Source organism: Mya arenaria, chromosome 14 (genome assembly GCF_026914265.1).
Source record: "Mya arenaria isolate MELC-2E11 chromosome 14, ASM2691426v1".
Classification (NCBI taxonomy): Eukaryota; Metazoa; Mollusca; class Bivalvia; order Myida; family Myidae; genus Mya; species Mya arenaria.
The window spans coordinates 25155532-25172702 of record NC_069135.1 but is presented as its reverse complement, the minus strand read 5'-3'; the positions used below and the strand labels follow the sequence as shown (position 1 = coordinate 25172702).

The window sequence follows — 17171 nt, the reverse complement described above, 5'->3', positions numbered from 1 at the left end:
TCTTGAGAATTGACATGATGCCAAACCCCCCTGATATAAACAGTAAGTTATGAATGTGCATCAAATGGAGAGATCAACAAGTTAATGATCTTTTAAAGGGCCATTTTCATACCTTAAAAAATAAATTCACTAACAGCAAACTTTCCTTGTGAGTAATCTATATTTTGTGCTTTCAGTTTTGTTTGCGAGCTTACCAGGTGGGATGGTACTGAAACTTTGTTCTATCGTGGTGATGATTGTCAAAGTTTGCCAGTAGGTGATGACATTATACCAGTTTGGAAGGTTAGTACAGGAAGGTTCATTACACAAGTCGATAATTTAACTTGCATTATTGATTGCATGTAAAAAGGACTGATTCTGTGTTGCTGAAGATGGGCATATTAAAATCGCACCGTTGTTGGGGCTGCAACTTTCTAATGCAGGGATGGATTTAAATTGCATGTGTTAAGTTCATATAGACCATGTGTCGTGTGCACAGTTGGAGTTTTATCATCATAGAATGCTGCATATATGGCCATAGGGAATAGTTGGTCATGTCAGTACTGTAACTTTGCCATGCACAGCAGGGCTTTAAAATTCTTTGCACATGTGTTAGGTACATAAGGACGACGTGTCACAATTTGAAAGACCAACATCCCTTCCTCAAAAGGTCAAGGCCACGCTTACAGGTTTTTAACGAAAAACAGGTGCTATTAGAATTGCTAGCTTGGTATTGCTTTTGATAGAGATGGACTCAAGGTTAAGGTCACTGTTACTTAAAATAGAAAAAATAGTTTCAATCGTATAACTTAAGTAAGAACTTATGGATAGAATTGAAAGTTGGTGTGGAGGTAGCTTATGTGAAAAGCTAGCCTGGCATTGCTTTTAAGGGGAACAATGTCACTGTTGCTAAAAGTAGAAAAAATAGTTTCCGCCCAATAACTTAGGTATTGATGGATAGTAATGGAAGTTGGTGTGTAGGCAGCTTAGACCAAGAGCGCATTCAGGAATGCTTTTGAGTGGGATAGGCCCACAGTCGAGTTCACTGTTCCTGAAAAAAGTGAAATGGTTTCCACTCAGTCACTTAAGTAAGAATTGATGGATAGTGGTTAAAGTTGGTGGGAAGGTAGTTTTCAGATTCTTAACATGAGTACTTTTATAATGAAAGAAAAGATAAAAGATCTTTTATTTTCCTTACTCATACAAGATATTAATTGGCTAGAATTTCTGATTTCCAATATTAAAGACCTGGTTGAATCACATTGTGGCTCTTCTGGTTTATTTTTGAATGCTGCATATATGCACCGTATGGCTGGTCGTGTCCGGGCTGTAATGTTCTCATGCAAAGTAGTGGGGTTTTCTTAAATTTATATTCACATGTGTTCAGAACATGAAGGCAATGTGTTGTGTTCAAGGCCCACTTTTGCTCAAGTTTCAAAGAGAAACTATGATTAAATTATAATAGAATAATGCATATATGCACAGAGAATAGTTTGTGTCAGGTCTTCGTCATTCATTTTTAAACGTACTTGGCACATGTGTTAGGTACATAAAGACAACGTGTTCCATGTAGGTTACATTTACAGGTTTCTCATTATTTAATGCTGCATATGTACTTATGCAGTATAGTTGGTCGTGTAGTGGCTGTAACTTTGCCATGTTTATTGTGTTTTTAAAATAAATTGGCACATTTGTTCAGTACATAAAGGCAAAGTGCCAAGTGCAAGACCCACTGTCAAACCTCATAGTTAAAAGTCACATTAATACACATTTTTGAGTATAGTTGATTTTGTCTGTGCTTTTAAACTTTGTCATGCAGATAAGGAATTTTGAAACTTCTTGTCACATGTGTTTGGTACATATAGATGATGTGTCCTCTTGAAGACTCTTGTAACAACTTCAAAGGTCAAGGCCACTCAGCTTTATCATTATGGGATGCTGCATATATTCATATACAGTACAGCTGGTCGTGTTGTAACTTTTTCATGAACAGAGGGACTTGACGATTACTTGGTGCCTTTGTTCTGTACATAAAGGCAATATGACCAACGTCCAGAGCTCAAAGTTCACATTCACACTTAAAGTTTACCGTAATTATTATTGAATTTTGCATATATGCACATGTAGTATTACCGGTAGGGGTCTTGTCTATGCTGTATAATTTTGGAAGGCAGGGAGATATTATAAAATTACTTGGTACATGGGTTTGGTACATTAAGACAACATGTTGGGTGCAAAACCGGTTTCCCTACCTCTTACTGCATCAATCCATCGCAATTGACATTAACCATTATTGGGGCCAAGCATATGCTTTAATTTATGATTGCTCTTCCTGTATGAAGGCATATCAACCATTGCATGATCCATTGAGCTGGATGGCTCTTCAGAGGCATTCTTAACTTACTGCGACAGCTCTTGTTTGAATTCTTTGAAGGCATAAAATATATACTGGTAATGTATCCAACTAAATTGCAGGATGGCCATATTACTTCAATGGAGCCTACTTCAGGACCTAAAGCAGGTGGAACAATGATCACATTAAGAGGGGAAAATCTTGGAGTAGGCAACAGAATAATTTCCAGCGTTGTTTTTGATAATGGTGCTAAATGTGAACATCCAGAGGTGTATCCTCACATACCTACAAATGTCCCGTAAGAAGTATTAAATAATTTAACTGTATAGAATGTAGTTATCTGCTTGCGTGCTCTTGTTTATTGAGTTTATTTAGATATTCGTATACTATACTTATATACTCATACTAATTGTTTTTTGAAATCAATTTTAAACTAACGTCAGATGAATATGTATCCCCTAAAATGCTTTCATTTTCAGGACTGAGTCTGTAAAGCCTCCATTTGCTATTGTTTGCAAGACACCTGAAGTGCCAAGTACAACTTCAGTAAAGCTACTGCATATAAGTGTTCCGAAAAACGAACCCATTGATGTTGTCGAACTGAAGTTTACTTTTCTTGAGAATCCTGTTATCGAGATGATATATCCAGAGAAAGGATTTTTGAGGTTATTCTAATATCAAATCAACCGTTACATTGTAGAAAGAACTTATATTTTAACGAAAATGAAACAATAAATAAAGTAACATGTTTGTATTTCAATTGCTATTGAATTACCAGAAGGGTTCACCTGTTACATTTTACTTGGCTTCTGTTGTGTCAAAGCCTTGTTTTATGATTGTGGTTTGTGATTAGGATCCAACTTAGTAGAGCACTGTATGGCGTGTTCTACAGTGGCCTTGCAATGAATATCTTTAAAAATTGAAAACGTATTTTGAAACTTAAAATGTCTCATGTCATAATTAAAAGTACTATAACCTCTTTGATGTTTTCAAGTGGTGGCACAGTGCTGACAGTGAAAGGGAAGTACTTGAATAATGCAAATGCTGGAACAGTTCGACTGGTATACAATTCTGAAGTACAGGTAAATTGAAGGTTTAGCAGGTAAAAAAACTTTTGCTTCCCTTGCAAAATAAAAACAAAGCTTCATAAAAAAGCGCAGCTTTTGCGAAGCCTTACTACGCTAAAACCGTCCCTTTTCTCCGAGTTGAGAAAAAGATGCGTCTTCTCCGACTCCTCAAAAGCTGTGCTTTTTCTTCGTTGTTCTTTCCTCTCTTTTTTGAAATGCTGCGTTTTTATGAAAGGTTAGTATTTTGTTAAAAGGTTTATTTTGTAAAAAGAGCTTTGCTCATCATTTGACCTGTCGAAAAGCTTCGCTGCAACAAATCGTTTTTTTATCTTTATTAACTCTTATGTGATGATACGGTTTTGTTAAACCGCATATTGAGTCAATTAGGCGCCGACAGAAAGGTCTACCCATTGGTATAGCTCTGCAACAAAAATTTAACGAGCCAATTAAAGATTGCATAGCCTTTAATGTTGTTTTTTGCTTAGCCAAGACAACAGTTATCTTTTCGATGACCTGCTCTATTTTGTCTCGTGGTATTTTAACAGTCATGTTATTAGAATTCAGCTCTAAGCCTAGAAAAACTAATATTTCGGTCGGTCCCTCCGTTTTTTCTTCCGCAATTGGTACTTTTATGTCCGCCATAGTATTTATAAAAATATGCATGATTGACGCACAAGCCTCTACATTTTTGCCCCCCCCCCCCCTAAAAATCATCCAAATAGTGCAGCAACTCGCCTGATGACACAATATTCTAACAAAATATTCTAGTACCGTTGAAAGACTTTCAAAGGTGCTGCAACTTATAGAAGCGCCAAAAGGTAATGCCTTATCAACGAAATATTGCTCTTTATGTCTAAAGCCTAACAGTTCGAAATCGACTTGCCTAGTGGGAATTAGCCGAAAAACATTTTTGATGTCCATTTTGAACAATTTGCATTTTTTTCCTAATCTTTTAATCATGGCAACAGCTTCGTCAAAACCAGTATATTGTACAGATGCTAGGTTTGGATCTATATAATCGTTTACCGACTCCCGTTCCGGGAAAGAAAGGTGGTGGATCATACGAAATTTATTCACATCCGGCGCATTTGGGTTACTGGTTTTCTTAGCCACTAGACCTAGTGGTGAGACAATTAAATTCTCAAAAGGGGGGTAAATGAAAGGGCCCGCAACCCGTTTTTCAGCAATTTCTGCATTTATTTTTTGTGATTCAATATCTGGCCGAGCAAGAGCTGAACGAAGATTTTTTTGAATTTCGCGCCACACGTGGCCCGGCATAATGTATTGGAAAACCTTCTTTGAATCCTTTAAGAATAATCAAATCCTTCCGAATGCAGTTGTAATTTATGTACATCTATTGGGGTGGGGGACAAATTCATAACGTCCAAATTATTTGGCTCATTGGCGGGCACCTCGAAAGAAGGGTCTCCCCCTGCCGCGAAAAACAATTTGGCGGCCTCTGTTGGCGGCTGGTGAGCGTGTAACAGCAAATTGGTTAGACCCTCCCCCCGCCGCAGCTCGCTGCAAGGTGCTGACCGCCACAGCTTGAACATGTATGGCTAAAACGACAATTTGGCCACCTACAATTGCCACTGTTGTATTCGTGGCATGTGAATTTGCGGGTCGATGGAATTTGCCCAGTGTGACTGACGGGTTCGCTGTTCTGTGTGCAGCGCCACCACAGATCTGTGTTTATATGGGCCCAAGATGACGGATTAATCGCCTGGTGTAGCCGAAACTGTTCGTCATAAGCCTGCCATGCGAAACCCCCCTTTTTAGAGCTCTCTCTGATGTTAAACATAAAGTGTAGTAATTCATTGGCCTTACTTGGAAATCTTGCGAGATACACTACCGAAAAAATAATAAAGGCGTCAGTCCATTTTTCGATGTTACTGAATTTTTCCCTACACTCACGTGGCTTTGACTCAATTTGCCCGGCGTCATTTAGCCGCAAAATGTTACTACTAGCATAGTCTTGCAATTCAATGGAACCCTTTAACAGAAGAGCCAAATTAATTAAACTTCCATTTTGAATTTGTTCCCTCAATGGCTGTGGAACATGTGCAGCCAAGTCGTCATCACTAAGACGAACAACTGAAATTGGCAAAGTGGTCTCTGGACCTTGACTTTGACCTGGTGAATCAGTGCCCTCACCACCCCCGGAATAATTATGAGGCCAATATAATTTTCTCAAAATCAGATTCTAACCCGCAGGTTTCTCTGGTACATCTTCCAAATTTCCCTCGACCAGGTAATTTTCCACCTGATGTTTTCTTTTCCTTCGAGCCTTAGGCATCTCTGTGCAATTTTAACTTAAAATAATGTGAAGAAAACAATAAAAATACTTCGATTTAATACGATTTTATGAAGCTGTAAATTTTTGTATGCTATCCTACAGACGACGAATACGGAAAGGAAGAGGTATGACAGACTGGTTACTAATTTTAGCCTTAAATCTTGATATCTGATTACATTAGATCCCAGAATCGAAAGCAGTCTATTAAAATTAATTGCACTTCCGGCTGTCAGAAAGTGTAAACAAACGACCACAATGCGTCAAAATTACAAAGTTGTGTATTACTGCGACTACATAAACAATTCTTACAGGACTTAAATAGATCGGTTTATTTCCTAAAATAAATGTCGTTATGCCTATAAAGTCATAACGAATAGTATTTCTGATCTAGCCATAATTTCCTAAATTAAAACTTCGTCTTTGCATAAAAGCTTCAAATTTTGCATTAAAAGCTTCGTCTTTTCGAGGCTTGAGACATATTGGAAAAGATGAAGCCTTTCAAGCAAAATATGAAGCGTTTAAAGAAAACAAGAAGCTTATTTATTCGCAATTGTTTTGCTATGTAGGTGTATTTATTTGCGTTTTAAGTATATTTTTGAAATAATAAGTTATTCATTTTAGCTGTAGAAGGTTTTTATGCAACTTGAACTGCATTTTATCTTAATAATTCACTTTATTTTCCTATTCATTATACATTGTTATTTTAAGCTCAACAGAGCCAAAGTGCTCAAGGTAAGCTATTGTGATTGGTCTTTGTCCGGCATCTGTCCGTCCGTCTGTCCGTCCGTCAGTCAATCAACAATTGTTTAAAAAAAACTCTCCTCTGAAACTTCCTGGCCAAATTCAATGAAACTTCACAGGAAGCTTCCTTGGGTGACAATCTACAAAAAAACAACAATTAAGGGGTCATGATTGATCAACAACAAAATGGCCTACTTCCTATTTTGCTTAAAAAAGCCCATCTCCTCTGAAACTACCAGTCCAATTTCAATTACAGGAAGTGTCCTTGGGTGACCCTCTACAAAAAACAACAAGGAGTCATGATTGATCAACAACAACAAAATGGCTGCCTTTCTGTTTTGCTTTTAAAAAACATCTCCACTAAAACTACCACTCCAAATTCAATGAAACTTCAAAGGAAGTTTCTTTGGGTGGCCCTCTACAAAAATACAACAAGGGGTCACGATTAATCAACAACAACAACAACAACAACAACAACAGAAAAAAACAACAAAATGGCCAACCTCCTATTTTGCTTGAAAAAAAAATCTCCTCTAAAACTACCTGTCCAAATTCAATTAAACTTTCGAGAAAGCTTCCTTGGGTGACCCTCTACAAAAATACACCAAAGGTCAAGATTGATAAACAACAACAACAACAACATCAAAATTGCCAAAATGTTAACGTCTGATAGTTATGTAAAGTTTACTCTTGAAGGAAGGGCAGCAAGTCTTGCTATATAGTCTCCCTTTTTGTTGGAGATTCCACTACTTTATAGTCTTCAACATAGTCACTTCTGAGGTAATTATTGTTCTTTTTTTAGGTTCATAGATTCAAATAATTATCATACACTTTATTTGTTAGAAGAAATTTCATTTTTACTTAATGATAGATATAAAAATCAGACTTTTCCATTGAACTTCATGTAGATTATTCTAAGCTACAGTCTCATCTTCTGTGTGGATAGTGAATGAGCCTTAAAGGGGCTGTCTCACGTATGATGAAATAGTGATAAAAAAGAAAATTGTAGAAAACTGACATAAACTTGGCATCGATGTGTACAATGCATTGAAAATTACTAACTGAAGTACCACATAGTTTACAATTTATTTAAGTTTAGCACAGGACGTCAACCAATTCCTATATTCCTATATTTTCCTATATTTTTGAGAAATTTCCTATATTTTTCAAAACCGCCTATATTTCCTACATTTTCCTATATTTTGGATTTTTAATGCCCCCAAAGGTGGGCATATTAAAATCGTACCGCCCGTCCGTCCGTCTGTCCGACCGTCCGTGTGTCCGGCTCAATAACTCGTGTCCGGGCTGTAACTTTCCCTTGTATGGACAGATTTTAAAATAACTTGCCACATGTGTTGGGCATACCAAGACTACGTGTCGCGTGCAAGAACCGTGTCCCTACCTCTAAGGTCAAGGTCACACTTAGGTGTTTATTCACAATGGAATGCTGCATATAAGGACATAGAGTATAGGTGTTCGTGTCCGGGCTGTAACTTTCCCTTGTATGGACAGATTTTAAAATTACTTGCCACATGTGTTGGGCACACCAAGACGACGTGTCGCGTGCAAAACCCGTGTCCCTACCTCTTAGGTCAAGATCACACTTAGTGTTTATTCACAATGGAATGCTGCATATAAGGACATAGAGTATAGGTTGTCGTGTCCGGGCTGTAACTTTCCCTTGTTTCCTATAGTTTTCCTAAAAAGTGGTGCTGGGATATATTTGAAATCATTCAAAGGATTAATACTGTCTTGAGATAGTGTTTATTTACAGTTTAAGACTGTCTTTATCCTCTAAACTATCACTATCATTCAGAATTGCTGTTGTATACACATGGTTATCCATTTGAACACCTTTGATGAAGAGTATACCAAAAATCAAAGCTTAAAGGTGTCCACTTCGATGACCGCAGTTGTGTTGCAGCATAGTCTGCCTTGATGGAGAGGTTAAAAGGAGCTGTACTCCATATGATGAAATAGCGAAAAAAAAAAAAAAAAAAAAAGATTGTCGAAATCTGACATAAACTTGGTATTGATGTGTAAAATGCATTGAAACTTCGCAGTTTTTTTGTATTTTTCCATTAAAAAAGATTACTAGGTATGTCTACCTAGTATTATATTTTACTTATGAGTGATTAGCTAGTCGATGTTATCATTGGATATTACCAAGTTAGGTTTATAGCTGAAATATTCCAACCGTTAAGGGTAAGCCTTCGTAGCACAGTGGATACAACACTGGATTGCAATTTTGAGGACCCTCGTGCCAAAGAGCTTATGCAATGGTAATGTAGTTTGTGCGTCTGTGCGTCTGTAAACAATTTCTTGCCCATCCATGCCTAGATTATGGCCTTGATAGTATAAAAAAGTATTTGCGTCTGTAAACAATTGCTTGTGAACATGATACAGTCTTCAGTTTTAATTTTATCTCGATGAAACTTGTACAGCATTTAGATTTCCATTAAAGCTTTGATCATTTTGAAAACAAGCCAGATCCGATCATGCATGCTTAGACTATGGGTCTTGAAAGTATAAAAACGTGTTATTTTTAGCTAAGTCTATTTTTAGCCAAGTCTACATAAGCAAAGTTTATTTTTAGCCAAGTTTACATGTAAAGTCACAATTGCTTGTAAATGTTTGTTCAAATTATGCCCCTTGGGTCATAACTGGCCATACCCGGGGTTCACGGGTTTGGTATACTTAAATTGGGAAGTGTTAAAAACCTTTTTGTCTGGAACAGCTATGCAGATCCTTGCTATTTTGAATCAGGCTTTATTTAGTTGTCCACTACCATGGTTGTTCAAATTATTCCCCCTGGGTCAAAACTGGCACTGCCCCGGGGTTGACAATTTTCCTAGAGACTTATTTAAGAAATATTTTCAAAATCGTCTTGTTTCAAACCACAAGGCCCATACCTTTGATATTTTTTTGTGGAGCATCATATGATGACCGTCTAGCAAAACATTTGAAATTATGCCCCTTGGGCAAAAGCTGGCCCCACCTTTTTTGACTTTCTTTTTTAAATTTTAAAGCTACAGCAATGAAATTTTGACCATGTGCACAGTTTTGCAAACGAGCATCAATGTTGTCCTCAGATGTCCTTGACTTTGAGCTTATGACAAGCTTTTTCATTTTTAAAGCTACAGACCATGAGTACAGTTTTGAAATTATTTTTTACCCTAAGATTACCTTTACTTGGCACATATTAAAATAGTTCATGCAACTTATCTGCTTACAACACTTTTCGTCCTCAGATATTGAACATGCAGCTATTTTTAGCTAACCCAAACACAAAAAGTGAACTATATATTTGTTGCCTATTACTCATACATACATGCTCTGAATTGAAATTAGCACAAGAGCCATGCCAGTAGAGCATAGGCCCTTTTGGGCCGCTTGTTTTTACAATTATGATATCGAACAGTATTTTTTTTTTAAATAATTGTCCTGAGATTCGTAACAGAAAAAAGTTTCTTTGATGACAATCTGGTTTACAGTGTAATGTGGATTAAGTGAAACACAAATTTTATGATTATAGCCAGTAAATAAGTTAGTAAATGTTCACTAACATACCTCTTAATGTCGATTTTCAACCTTAAAAATCTAGAGCTTAAAGCTGTACACTCACGGATTGAAGGTTTTGACAACTTTTTTATTTTTTTGTCTTGGAACGAGCCATTGTTGCGAAAATGCATGGACACCAGTCATATAAGACTGCTGACAAAAAATCGCAAATTTATATATTTAAGTTCAAATATTTATGTTTTATGCATTTTAGCTCTACTTTTCGAAGAATATGGAGAGCTATACTACTTACCCAAGCGTCGGCGTCGGTGTCACACCTTGGTTAAGGTTTTGCATGCAAGCACAGATAGGTTAATATCTCAGCAACTACTAGGACTATTGCATTGAGACTTGATACAGTGGTACTCAACCATCAAACCTACTTAATTAACCAAGTTAGATAACTCTTGTTTGCATTTAATGCAAATAATTGCCCTTTATTATTCGACTTAGAGATTCTGGTTAAGGTTTTGCGTGCAAGCACACATAGTTTAATATCTCAGCAACTACTTGAGGTATTGCATTGAGACTTTTTACAGTGGTACTCAACCATTAAACCTAATTAATTATCCAAGTTAGATAAATCCAAGTAAGATAACTCTAGTTTGCATTTAATGCAAATATTAGGCCTTTTTTCGACTTTTCTTTGCATTAAATGCAAATAATTGCCCTTTAATATTCGACTTAGAAATTCTGGTTAAGGTTTTGCATGCAAGCACACATAGCTTAATATCTCAGCAATTGAGACTTGATACAATGGTACTCAACCATCCAACCTACTTAATTAACCAAGTTAGATAACTCTAGTTTGCATTTAATGCAAATAATTGCCTTTCATTATTCGACTTAAAAATTCTGGTTAAGGTCTTGCATGCAAGCACACATAGGTTAATATCTCAGCAACTACTAAAGGTATTGCATTGAGACAATGGTACTCAACCATCCAACCTGCTTAATTAACCAAGTTGGATAACTCTAGTTTGCATTAAATTCAAATTGATTGAGATTTTGCATGTAACCACTTTTCAGTCAATACCTCAGCAAATACATCATGTATTGCATTGAAACTTTACACACAGGCTCCCAACCATTTAACCTTCTTCTTTAATCAAGTAAGATAACTCTATCTGTCATATTTTATAATTTTTGCCCCTTAATTATGCGACTTTGAAATTCTGGTTAAGGTCTTGCATGTTAGCACACATAGGATAATATCTCAGCAACTCGTCACTGTTACTAAAAAGCATAAACAATTGAAAATGAATTTCAAAAACAGGCTGAGGTTCTTCTGTCAATCAATAAAAAAACTGGTTCTCTTACATTTCGGCGTATATTGTTTAGTTTTATTTTTCATTTTTTGTTGTTTTTGCATCATTATTATAATTACTTCCAAGACAAAGCGGTGTATAGTCGAGCGCGCTGTCCTACGACAGCTTTTGTGTTAATGTATATTAAGTCATTTAATTGATAATTCACTCACTCACTCACTCACTCACTCACTCACTCACTCACTCACTCACTCACTCACTCACTCACTCACTCACTCACTCACTCACTCACTCACTCACTCACTCACTCACTCACTCACTCACTCACTCACTCATTCATTTATTCATTCATTCACTCATTCACTCATTCACTGTAAATATTTTCATAGTATTCTCAAGAAACTTTGTGACAATGCTAATAGAAGCACCTCACATCTGTGCAATTGACCATGGTCATTTCTGTAACCATAATAAAATATTTGTTCATCTGAGAAAACCAAACAGTTGCATCCACCTGTTACATCAGCAATTATATACATGTAGTTACTGTAATATTAATTTAAAATCATAGAAAACTAATTTTGCAATTTCAAACATGATTGCGGTGAAGTTTTCATGCCATCGTTTTGTTACCCATATTTTAGTCACAACTGAAAACTAGTTATCTTTGCAGGTTGAACAATGTGTGATTGATACCAACTCCTCTGCTCAAGTTCTATGTAGAGTACCACCTGCTTCAAAGGGAATTATACAAGAACTTAATGCCAAGGCGTCTTCAAGTAACAAAAGAAAGAAAAGATCTGCACAATGTGTGGAATGTGTTACTGTCACGATCATTGTAAAGTTGGATGGAGTTGAACATTCCTTTAATATATCATACTTCCATGACCCATCTATCAGCAAGTTTGACCAGGGCGTTTTGCTTTACCAATCAGATCAGCAGTATTTGGAAATAAAGGTGATAAAAAGTCATTTTCGTTAAAACATGGCAAAGAATTTACTTTTATGGTGCAAGTTGCGCATTTTGAACTTTTGCATGTCATTAAATAGCATAGATAAATGATGGAATTCATTTACTCGTGGTTTAAAGTTTTGCATGCCACTCATTAGCATGATAATATTTTTGTATGTAATTAACTAATATGGTTATAGTTAAGCATTTTATTCACTAATGATGTTCCAGTTGTGCATGCAATTTACTTACATGGTTAACATTTTGCATGCATACTACTATTATGGCTATAATTTTGCATGCAAATTACTTGAAGGGTTATAGTTTTCGATGCTATTTATTAATATGATTGTTGCACATTATTTATTGACATGGTTAGTTTTGCATGTAATTCAGTAATATGATTATAGTTTTGCTCTGTGCCTCAAAAGTTTATTTTTGGACTTGCGACTAATGTGTTTGTCCCTGTAGTTTCATTGTATTATTGCATGTTATGCAATAATGTGGTTCAAATTTGCATGCAAATTATGTGGGTATAGGTTTGCGTTAAAGTTATTAATATTGTTACTTTTACATGTAATTAACAAGGTTGTAGTTTTTGCGTGCAATTAACTGTTAATATGATAGGTTTGCATGCAATGTAATAATAATATGGTGATATTTTTGCATGAATTTACTATTATGGTGATCGATTCTCATCAATTTACTAATATGACAATAGGTTTGCTAGCAATTTACTATTATGATAAAAGTTTTGCATGTAATTAACTAATATGGTGATAGATTTCATGCAATTTAATACTATTTTTTTTGTTTTCGTTTCTAATTAAGTCATCCATCATTAAGGCCCCATCTTTGTCTTAATTTATATGAGTAAAGATTCATAGTCTTTTAACAATATTGTTTTATAGGGTGAAAATCTTAACCTTGTTGCGGCGAAGCACGACATCAACATTACTATTGGAATAGATGTATGTAATGTTGTGGAGCTTGAAGGCGATTTCATGCGATGCAAGGCCCCAAGTTCTCAACCGCAGCCAGGAATACCGGGAGCTACTTTACCTGAAGTCAATGTATGTACGCTAGCAGAACTAATTGTTATAAGTAGAGTTGGTCTTTATTCCCAAATTATCCATTAACTTATCACAAGTAACTGAGTATAATAGAATACCTGACTATCGATGGTTGGTTAAAATTCATTTTGGTAAGGAAATGGGAATGGCAACCTTTTGTGATTTTGGTGATCGTGGCGCTTTGTACATCTTGCGCAATATTGTTTTTGCCTGTAATCATGAGCAACACGTTTCTGACAAGTATGCTGCGACATGTGAAGCTTAACTTTCTTATTATGTTTCATTAACAGTAAACACAAATTTGCCAGATAATGGCCCACGGTACTAGATGAAGCACAGAGTGAAATGATTAGTGATGGGGAGTAACCTAATTATAATATGGAACACTTGACTATGATATTCCTTTTTTTCTTTAAATTATAGGTGACAATAGGAAACATCCATACAACTTTGGGGTACATTAAGTACAAACCAAAGTTCGAGAGCATCCTTATCATAGCCGGAGCAGCTGCTGGAGCTGCACTGTTTCTTCTTGTGTTGGGTAATAATGTTACAATACACTCACTATGTTTACTTTTAGCTCACCTGATCACAAAGTGCTCAGAGTGAGCTATTATGATAGGGTGATTGTCCGTCGTCAACATTTTCCTTCAAACAACTTCTCCTAAACCACTGGGGCAATTTCAAACTTCACATGATTGTTCCGCTTCTAGAATACATGTGGAATTCTGTTTGCCATGGCAACCGAAAGGTAAAACATTAAAAATGTTTTTCTCCACTGGATCGATTTTCAAATTATTTTAATAAAATGTTCCTTAGATGACCCTGTATCACAATTATTTACCCCCATTTTTTAATATATATACTTCTTTACACCTGTTTTATCTGCAGCGTGAGGCATCTTGTATGTAGTCCGATCAATATCTTTATAACCCTTATTCAATCAATTAAGCGATATATAGAGGATAATATGATAGGATGCTTTTCTGGTGACCTGTATCACGTCGAGTTCAGTGTGTAAACACGTATCCGTCGAGACCGCAGTTCGAGACGGATACATGTTTACTCACCGAACGAGACGTGATGCAGGTCACCAGAAAAGCGTTCTATCGTAATGTTCCATTTATTATATACCTGCCTATTTAATAATTCCTTTTATTTTTCAGTTTCAATTTGATTTAAATATACCGCCATCTGTCAAATACGCCTATGAATTTGATTGTGTTACGTTGTTTTGAGTAATGAACTCAAGGGAGGCTACTACAGCGGAACGAAGTCAGAAGTTACAGAATTCACTTTATTGAGCAAAATAAGAACAAAATATATTCTGTTTAAGCAAAATTAACAAATTGCTAATACGAAAACAATTATTAAATGTCACAGCAACAAAAAAAAACGGTTCCTTATTTTACCGAGTATACACTAATCGTCATTTCCTGTAGACATAACGCGGCCATTTTTAACAAAGTAAATATTTGTTGGCTATTTTGACGATCATAATATGCAGAATTTAGGGAAGTTCATGAGTCAATCGCTATTTCCATCAATGGTGATAATGCAACAATTTGTGAACTTCGAAATGGTAAACAACTGGTTGTTCATTGAAGCAGCTGTATAGATGGATTGGAAGTGTTCTCTGCTTCGTGCTTATCCTCATGGTTCTTTGAAGAACATGAGAACCATGTCCTGAATATTTACATGCTTCTGGAGCGAGAGTGAAGTTATATAATTTAATGTATTTAAAAGTTGACAGGTTTTACCAGTTTTTTTGTTGACGCTTTTTTCGCAACGGGAAAGTAGTTCCAAGATTACACAAGGTACTCGCATGATACGAAATCAGAAAACGACAGTATGGTGATACGGATTTTTCAATACGGCGTGCTGTATTTTCACTGTTGGATATGGAAAAGGAATTTGATAGTCATATAATAAAGGGCCATCTTAGCCCTTTTGTTTATATTTTTGTTATGTTTAGCATTATGGAAATACATAATACATACATTTTCGTAGATTCATTTTCCTAAAAAAAGGTATAATTTGTTATAAATTAAGAAAAATGCTGTTTTTAAGACACCTCTTAATCATTAGATACCTAACCAATGGCTATTTAACTTATAATTTATCAAATTGTTCCGGTGCATAAAGATGTTATCAGGTATAAACTACAAAGTTCAATATAAGGTTTTGCAGTGATATCATTCTTTATCTAATACTTCCAGTTTCACAATCTTTATCTGATACATCCAGTGATATCATTCTTTGTCTGTTTTCATGCAGTGATAGCATGATACCTCCAGTGATTGCATTCTTTGTACGATACTTCAAGTAAAAGCATTCTTTGTCTGATACTTACAGTAGTATCTTTATTTCCTGTTTTTTTCAGTGATTACATGTGTCTGATTTTTCCAGTGATAGCATTATTTGTCTCGATGCTTTCAGTAATAGCTTTCTCAATCTGAAACTTCAGTGAAAGCATTCATTGTTTGAGACTTTCAGTGAAATCATTCTTTCTCTGATACTTCCATTGGAAGCATTCTTTGTCCGTTACTTCCAGTGATAGCATTATTTCCTGTTTTGTTGCAATGTTAACCTTTTTCTGATACTTTCAGTGATTCTTTTGATTCCTTACAGTGGTAGCATTCTTTGTCTGCAAGTATCGGAAGGTGGGGTCCAAAGCAAAAGCCTTGGAAAAACAACTCAACGACCTTGAATTGGAAATCAAGCATGTTGCAAAAGAAGGTCAGTAAGATTCGTCCAAGAAGAAATTATAACAAATGAATGATGCTCATAAGGGAAACAATTTCTTATGCTTAAATTATACAATGAGGAAAGGATCTGATTAGTGTGAATCCTAAAATTGTCTTAACCAGATGTAATAGCTGAATTAGTTTCCGTCTGAATGTCATTTCCTAAACTATTTCAGAGTTCCTTGACATGCAGACGTCTATGTCGACAGTTAATCGTAACCTCATAGAGCAAGGATTCCCCTACCACTCGTATCAACAGTACGCGTGTAATGCCATGTTCGCTACCGACTATCTGATGTCAGATCCTGTAGTAAGTAGTTACAAGGTACGCATGCTTTATAACCCTTTTCCACCATATATATCAATCACAGCATTACTTGTACAACATTGAATGCACTTATCGATTTGAAACATAAAAGCCAATGTGTTCATAATTCTAAGTTTACTTACGTTGATGGTTTTAACTTAATATTTCACATGAGTTTAGAACAACCTGGCCAATGGCTCTTAGCAATAATTTTGCTTAAATCGGATTACGTCCGACCTCGTTAAATAACTACTTCGTTTAACAAACATATATATTGATTCGAAGCCTACTTGCCTTTGTTTTGTCCAGGTTATCATGTGGCTCGTAATTATGTATTATAAATTTTGTTTTATGAAACCCTTGAAAAGTATCATTTTGGTGTGCAGCAGTGCACATTTAAGGTGTAATTCCTGCCGCCAATTCTCTTTTATCTTTCTGTTTATAAAGTTGCTTTTATTTATAATCTTAACACATTGAAATGTTTTTCAGAATTTTATTTTTTATATTACATTTGATGACATCCAAACATTGGCTAATGTGCTTTTAAACATTGATGGTAATATAGCAATATTTTGTACAGGTAATGCTCAAAGTAACCACTTCCTTATTCCATGTTTCATCAAGTATTATTGTATTGTTTGTTGAATGTTTCAAAGATGTCAAAAGGTACTTATATACAATAAAATAAGTGATATTATATGGGAAAAATGCACTGTTAAACTGTTTATGCTCAATTTTGATAGCATGTTGGTTCCATGAATCAATTTTTGACACAAGCAATGGTATTGTATAGTCTTTGTTTTGTACTGACTTTTAAAGCCTCTTCG

General features: G+C 35.6%; 1 protein-coding gene across 2 annotated transcripts in view; it reads left to right on the top strand.

Moving 5' to 3' along the window:
- The window catches only part of LOC128217868 (plexin-B-like), a 56223-nt gene that overhangs the window by 21108 nt on the left and 17944 nt on the right, over nucleotides 1–17171 (top strand). The window contains exons 9-17 of one of the 2 annotated variants that reach the window (XM_052925301.1): nucleotides 177–282; nucleotides 2455–2630; nucleotides 2812–2997; nucleotides 3327–3414; nucleotides 11939–12223; nucleotides 13129–13290; nucleotides 13714–13831; nucleotides 15922–16029; nucleotides 16214–16347. In XM_052925301.1, the coding sequence (XP_052781261.1) occupies nucleotides 177–282; nucleotides 2455–2630; nucleotides 2812–2997; nucleotides 3327–3414; nucleotides 11939–12223; nucleotides 13129–13290; nucleotides 13714–13831; nucleotides 15922–16029; nucleotides 16214–16347 (1363 nt within the window). Of the gene's footprint in view, nucleotides 1–176; nucleotides 283–2454; nucleotides 2631–2811; nucleotides 2998–3326; nucleotides 3415–11938; nucleotides 12224–13128; nucleotides 13291–13713; nucleotides 13832–15921; nucleotides 16030–16213; nucleotides 16363–17171 lie in introns of both variants that reach the window. The other variant, XM_052925300.1, reaches the window with a different exon arrangement.